Source organism: Montipora foliosa, chromosome 6 (genome assembly GCF_036669935.1).
Source record: "Montipora foliosa isolate CH-2021 chromosome 6, ASM3666993v2, whole genome shotgun sequence".
Classification (NCBI taxonomy): domain Eukaryota; kingdom Metazoa; phylum Cnidaria; class Anthozoa; order Scleractinia; family Acroporidae; genus Montipora; species Montipora foliosa.
Window position 1 is genome coordinate 62,628,705 of NC_090874.1, and position 7,500 is coordinate 62,636,204.

The following is a 7,500-nucleotide window of genomic DNA, read 5'->3' on the forward strand; positions in this document are numbered from 1 at the left end:
AATTTAAGCCAATCGATAAATTGACACCATCACATGAAAGACAACTTTGAGATTGGCCATTCGTCCAAGTTTGATGGTTTTTGGTCGAACAGCTGAGCTGAAATCCATATAAACGTACCTAATTTTGAGGCTGCGTCTCCCAAAACCATATAAACTCTTAAAAAAATATATATCAAATTTGGGACAACTGGAATATCCTGTCATGGACCTGCTATTTGTAAATAGGAGAGGTGAAAATCACTTTGTTTGGCTATTTTTATGAATATTACAGAAATCGTAAAAAGACATTAACATATGGTTTTGGGGGACGCATCCTCAAAATTAGAGACGTCTGTATGGATTTTTGACTATGTTTTAAGTCCGTAACTTCGTCTCTGTTCCACCAAAAACCATCAATCTTGAACAGATGGCCAATCTCAACGTTATCTTTCATATGATGGTGTCAATTTATCGATTGGTTCACATATGAAACTCGCCCCAGTTTCCTGCTCAGATCTAGAATGGTCTATTGCCACTTAAGGTCACCAATGTTACACCTGTATATGTGTCACGAAGTTTCACCTTATTTTGGAGAAAACCGATGTGGGCACGTTTCTCCTTCGCTAGAGACTCCATTTCATGCTCGTTCCAGTCCTAACCTTGAGCACACACAATAAGCCAATATCAAAAATACCATAATACTCTTTGTTTGTCCCTCCAAAATTTTGCATGAGCTTTGCTTTTATTTCTCTTTGGACTTATAATGGTCCGAAGACAAACTGGAATTAAATGCTTAATGCAAAATTTTGGAAGGACAAACAAAGAGTATTATGGTATTTTTGACGTGCCTAATTGCCGATTGTGGCACGTGCCTTTCTCCCTTTAAACCTATAAAAATTTGTCGTAAATAGAAACGCCAAGCTGGCTCAAAGGACAATTTTTTTTTCCTAGAAAAGTAGAACAGCATAAGACACCATTTCACAAACAATGCCAGAATGGGATAAGAGTGTCATAAGCACCATTCAAAATAAACTTGGGTGTTATCCGAATGGATTAATCCCTTAAAGAAAAACACTCAAACTGAAACGCTTTTTTTTAGCGGAGAGAGATTTAAAGACATTTGCAGAAAGCGAAGTGGACTCCATAGGCAACCAATGGACTGTTCAACAAATCGAACGGATCGTCACTGCAGATAATTTGTGCTCGTGCAAAGACCCAATAGATATGGTTTTCAAGGTAAGTAAAAAGTGGAACAGCAATAAACTTCTTTTCCTTTCTTGCGCTCTGAAGGTCCTAAGTCAGCTGCAGTGCAGATTGACGCGCAAAAAATGTTCGATTACTCTGAAAAAATTATAAATTCGACTTAAAGTCATTAGTAAATGGAACTGTTTCCGAAACAATGAAGGGGCTTTAACGCAAGGAGAGTTGTTCTACAACGACAACGATTGTTTAGTCAAGCACATTATCCAAACAGCACAACAACGATTGGGTGGCCCTTGAAAAATTATCAGGGTCCCAAAACACCCGTAGGGGTCCTATGTCAGTAATATTACAACATTCGGGAAACAAACGCAACAACAAGGAACCAGCGGAAAGTTGTAAAAGCAAACGAAAATCGAGAAATCATTCTTATGCATAACTCAAATACGTGCATGACCAATGATTATGTGATGATTGGTTTTGCTTTACCTCTGATTGGTGCAAGGACATTTTTAATTAACCAATCTAAAAGCGTGAGCAGTACAAAACCACAACAGAGAAAAATAACTCAAATTTGACCCTCTCCTGCATGAAATGGACTCTAAATGTTAAGCAATTATCATTCTGAGGTGAACCGCAAACTGAACGAGTTAGCTGAAACCTGGACGGAAAATACTGGCTTTCTTACCAAGCTTGCAGAGCAGACAGAGGATTTTGCCGTGCAGTTGATCGATCAAGTGAATGACAACAAGGAGTTGGTTAAAAGCGATGTGACTGAAAATGTTCACAGCCAGGCTTCGATGTTAAGTGGTTTAACTGACAACGCCATCGTCTACTCACAAAAAAAGGTTGGTTGGAAACGGCCATTTGCCTCTCGCTTACGATTAAAGAACTTCAAGTGACCCCGTGATCAAAAAATTCACTTCCTTTTTTTCTTCAGATTTTGAAAAAAGTGTGTTTGCTTAACACCTGACTGGCAAAATTTTGAGCTTCGATCAGTTTGTCCAAAGTTTTACATTTGACGGTCCGCCATCAAAGCTGACCGATTGGACCCCAGAGGAATGGATCCAGGGAAAAGTGACGTCAAAGGCTTACTAGCTTAAAATTTCAGCGTGTGAACGCAGCTTATTATTTATCCAAAACCCGATTTTAAAAGTCTGAAAGCCCAAAACTCCTGTGCTGCATGTTAATTCTGCGGTGTACGAACGCATTGCATTTTTGAACTAGTGAGCCTTTGATGTCATTTTCTTCTCAATCCAGCTCTCTCAAGAACCTAAAAATACTAATGGCGGACCATTTAATAGGAAAATTCCGGTTAAAATGAACAGGCGTCTTTTTGAAATCAAGGCTTAAGACTTTGGTCGCTTAGTGTTTAGTAACATAGTTTTGAAAAATAAGAATTGATCATTTGGTCCCAGGCGCACTTTAAGCAATGATAATGGCGATGGCAACGAGAACGTGACACATTTAAGCAACAAAGGACTTTTTCCGTGTTTACATACTTTTAGCCTCATCTACACACGAGGGGGAGTTGGGAGAATTCGACACAGTTATGCAAACCCGAGACAACCGTCGAGAATTCTCCCAAATCCCCGTCGAGTGCTTAGATGAGAAAGAAAAAAAAGTCCCCCATTGCTTTTATAAAATATTTCTCAAAAGTAATTCGACAAATGAAGGAAAATGCTGGTCTTTTTACAGCCTGATTGAAACAGATTTTCTTAATACACGCTCATATTTGCTACCAGCCAATCAAAACGCGCGTCTGACAAAACATAACCAATCAAAATTCGTGTGATGTCACAGCCGTGTTTACATACAGCTGATAACCATTGAGAGTGCGCGTACTATCTTTATTTTATAACTGCCTATTTTTAGTGTGCAAAAACAATGGTTTTGCACGCCCTGCACGTGCGTTTTTCACTTTTGTCCATTTCTTTGCCGTCGTCTGCAAAACCACGACGCGAAATAGCAAAATTTGAGGTTTTGTGAAGAACGTCAGCACTTTGATCATGAAGATAAATTCTCGTTTTCGCACCTAAATTAAGCGCCGTTCCGACCAATGTCATTTTTCAGGAACTACCGCACCCTTGTCATATTAAAAGGATAAAACAGTCACGAAGTGATTGCAATAACGCAAATTTATATTGCGAGATGACGTTCTCTTTGATGTCGCCGTCGTCGCTGCTTAAAGTGCATCTAACCTCAAAGTATTTTCTTTTGAAAAAGTTAAATGCCTAATTTATATCATTTACCGTTGCTTCTCTAGATTTTATTCTTAATAGGCCTAATGAGGTCCAAGAGCGTAACAAAGGTGGCATTCATTCAAGTTCTTTCTTGGGTTTCACTCAAGTGATCAACAGCCATGTATTTCAACGAAAACAAAAGAAAATGTTTGCATAACAATAGAGTTCACTTCTTGGAGGATTGGGTCGGGAGGCCAAAATGGCCGCCATTTCTTTGTTTAGGGACACCAACATGGAGGCCGTGACGTCATGTCAAACTCAAGAATAATACAATGTAGTTTATGACGTCATTGAAGAAATAGGCCCATGCCTCTGACTGCCTCGGCCATAATGGGAGAAACAATAGCCAGCATCTTTCTCTTACATACCTTATGAGGCAAATTATATTATAAAGTAAATTCCAGAGAAGCAAAGGTAAATATATGTTTGATATTTAACTTTTGCTTAAGTAAATATTTTGAGGTTAAGTTCTCTAGATAGCCAACGCAGCGCTGCAAATTTCCGTTTCGTAAATAATCGTTGCTATTTGGACTACACCTAAAACAATTTTCACTTGTAAGTGTTGTTTGCAAATAAGGAAAACAAATACTTAATCTAGGACTAGATTAGCAGCGTATGTCACATGGAATTTGAAAAGTGGCTGACGAGCAAACGCACTTAACCACTACACTATCGAGTTATTAAGCACTCCATGAAGATAACCCTTAAAAACTCATTGAAACCAAACCGAATAAAAAGGCTTGGTTACTAAGATTGAAATAGAACGCCAAAAATGGCAAAAACCAAATTTTTGTATACTTCTTCCCCACCGATGCAGCACCACAGTTTCCTTAGAAACTACCCCCTTCAACCAAACATGTAGTTATGTTCGTTTATTTCTGGTAGCTGGTGGCGCACCCATTGCTGTTCAAGAGGTTCAAGATGAGATGGCTCCTCGGGTTGCCAGAGTTTTTCAAGCGCCATCGTATTCTTCTGCTTCCTTTAATCGTGATAGAAACATTTCTAACACCAATACTACTACCAATCATTGCGATTGCCTGGTACAGAGACCAAAAGAAGGTAGTCTTGACCTTGTTCACTTAGAATGTAATGTCCGTGCTTTAATTTCTTGATTATGATTCTTGTAGTTAATAACGATTTCCTAGCCACACGTAGTAAGGCACACCGGTCAATTTTTTTTTTTTCTAAAACATTTCTCACGGATTTTTTGGGCGTAAGTCAAAGGGTTATGAATAAAAATCTTTAACTTACTTGGCTTTTGCTCTTTTTCCACCATGTTTGGTGAATTTGCAACCACAAGACATAGGAACATTTTCTCGTCTAACTTTTTCATTAAAACTAGGACTGATATGGAGGGAAATTATGCCTGTTCATTATCACGTGAAAAGAATGCGTTTAGCCAGCGGCCGCGAAGTTTGGACAGCTTTTAAAACTGGACAAACGATAAAAAAGAACAAACAACCAGAAAAGGAGTATTCTGTGGCTTCCTGAAAGACGATGTTTTACCTTTTCCGGTATTTCGATCTTTCTCTTTCCCCCTCCCCTCCCCCCTCCCCCCTCTCTCTCTCTCTCTCTCGCTCTCCAAAAAGAGGGGTTTTTTTTAAAAATAAATTCGACCAGGATTTAGATTCAAAGGGCGACTTGTGAATTATTGTTTGTTATCCATGTTACAGTGCCGACTGCGCATGCTCAAGGAAAAAAGGTCGGACGAAAGTGGAATAGCTTTCTCACAAACTGAACGTTTCCCCGGAAAAGCCCTAGGTATGTAATACACGATTCTGATGGTCTGAGTATGGAAGAACAAAAAACCCATTCTTTTGCCAAATGGACCGCACACTTTGCATGATGTTCAACCTTGTGTTTTCAATAACGTCGTATCTCCCCTATCCAAGGAGATCTCTAAGAGAAAATTGATAGAAGTCGACTTCAAACTGCGGTTAGGCGTTAGCTGTTGTCGCAGTGGCAAAAATAGACTTTAGCACAAGGTTCGGCATTTAGCGGGAAAAAAAGCACCATGTTGGATTATTGTTTTACTTTGCATGTTTTAATTCAACCGAGCCAGCGTCCTCAAGGATGTGCAAATAATCAGCAAAGGTGTGTTCATTCAAGAGTTAAAGCATTAAAGAACATAACTTATAGCTTTAAACGTGAGTTCTTACATAATTTTAAGGTGAAAACGCTGCGGGAAATCACTTACTGCAAGAAGGGTATCCAGCAGCAGACCGCAAGATCGACCGCAAGGGCGTGTCACACAACACTCAGAGGTTTACCGAAAAATACGCGATGCTAAGTGACTTCATTCGCTCTGACAAAGGGCATTCGTTCAATACGTCATCTCACAAATATTTCCTACGGTGGTCAATTTACACCATTTAGAGCGGTTTTCAATTAAGTGTCGTAGAGCAAATACCAAAGTAATTACTTCGACCAATCACAGCAAGTGCAAAAAGCGCTATGAACCAACCCAAATTCGTACCTTTCCGCGTAACTTGCTCAAAGCGCGCGTGCAAGTTGCGATTGGTTTTGGTTTTCCTTCTCATTGGTTGATAAACTGGCGCCAGATTTTTAAACCAGTCACTAAGCGCATATAGCAATTGGTGATTATACATACACGTTATGATTGTACGTGTTTCATAACCTTGGTCTTTTTTTTTAACAGACATTTACTATGCTTATCTTCTCACTCCTTTTGTGCTCTTTGTGAAAGACAAACTGAGTCAGGTCGCCTTCATCTTGCTTCTTTGTCATGTTTGCATGTTGAGCTCAACTGTTGCACCAAGTTTGGAGGAATATTTGATATTTATCTTCTTCTGTGGCATTGTCTTCAGTGAATACCAGCAATACAAAAGCTCGCCTTTAAAGTACTTCAAGTAAGCTATATGCCATTTTAAGTTTGCTATTAGAGTGAAACCTTTATTTTACAAAAAGATGTGTAAAGATTGAAATTTCTCAAGGGTTCTGTATGGACAGAAAATATTTACCAGGCCATGCCAGAGTGCTCACACTAGCGAGCTAGTGAGCATGCGCAATTGCTAGTGGCAATGGCTCATCCCAGTAGAGTGCTCAATTTGGACATGAAAGCAAATTTAAAGCTTTGTAATGCTTTACTTATATAAATACAAGTAAAGATAAATGGACTACCTTTCGTAATCGACAAATTTGTTTCGTAGGACCGTGTTCCACTCTTCAGGATCTTACAATGATTATTATTTCTACGTGGTGGTTTGTACTGCTGCTCATGCGCGTAATTGTATATTACAATGAATTGTATATTACAATGTTTAATTACAATTTCTTTAGAAGGAATTTGTGTGCATGCCGACAGTCGCTTGGACTCACAGCAGAAGGATCCAAAGGATGCAGTACCACCACGTAAATTTATAGACAAATACTGAGAGAAAACAGTACATATGTATTTCATGCAAAAAGGATCAGTCAGTGGTAGTTCACTGCAACTGGCTAGTGATTACATCGTTGGATTTCCGGCCTTCTTCATACACATACACACACACACAAAAAAAAATAATAAAAAATATATATATATATATACACACAGAACAAATGTGGTAAACAAACTATGAGTTCCTAGTAGAAGGATCCAAGAAGGATACAGTGCTTCAATGTGAATTTTTAGATAACTGTAAAACGATGAACATGAAGCAAACTTCTAACTGCTCGGGCTTTAATACGACGTTACGGCCTTCGGCCTTCTTCAGATGTGGAACTTATTACTGTACTATATCTTGAACCAAAGCGGGATCAATGACAACCTGTTGGCTGCCTGCAGCCAGGCGAATGTGTCTTTATTAAATATTCACACTGTTTATATACGAGTAAATAACATATGCTAATATGTCACACTACTTTCCCAGCAAAAAAAAAGCAAAGAAATACGAAACGGTTGTCTTAATAAAAAAAAAAAAAAGAATACACTCAGTCAATCACTAGAAATCTTTTCCAAAAAAAAAAAAAAACTTTCACAAATTCGACCTAACCACTGGCTTTCGAATTTTACTGGAGCGTCTCAGAGTTCTCGATGCTACTACAGGAGTACTTCCTGCCTCGGTTTCACCAGCAG

The 7,500-nt window shown here is 38.8% G+C and overlaps 1 protein-coding gene across 8 annotated transcripts in view; it reads left to right on the plus strand.

The window, feature by feature from the left end:
• LOC138008088 (short transient receptor potential channel 5-like) overlaps positions 1–7,500 on the plus strand; it is a 45,671-nt gene that overhangs the window by 18,073 nt on the left and 20,098 nt on the right. For 7 of the 8 annotated variants that reach the window (XM_068855285.1, XM_068855284.1, XM_068855283.1 and 4 more), the window contains 5 exons: positions 1,079–1,215; positions 1,809–2,027; positions 4,308–4,481; positions 5,096–5,183; positions 6,082–6,292. In XM_068855285.1, the coding sequence (XP_068711386.1) occupies positions 1,079–1,215; positions 1,809–2,027; positions 4,308–4,481; positions 5,096–5,183; positions 6,082–6,292 (829 nt within the window). The remainder of the gene's footprint in view (positions 1–1,078; positions 1,216–1,808; positions 2,028–4,307; positions 4,482–5,095; positions 5,184–6,081; positions 6,293–7,500) is intronic. The other variant, XM_068855286.1, reaches the window with a different exon arrangement.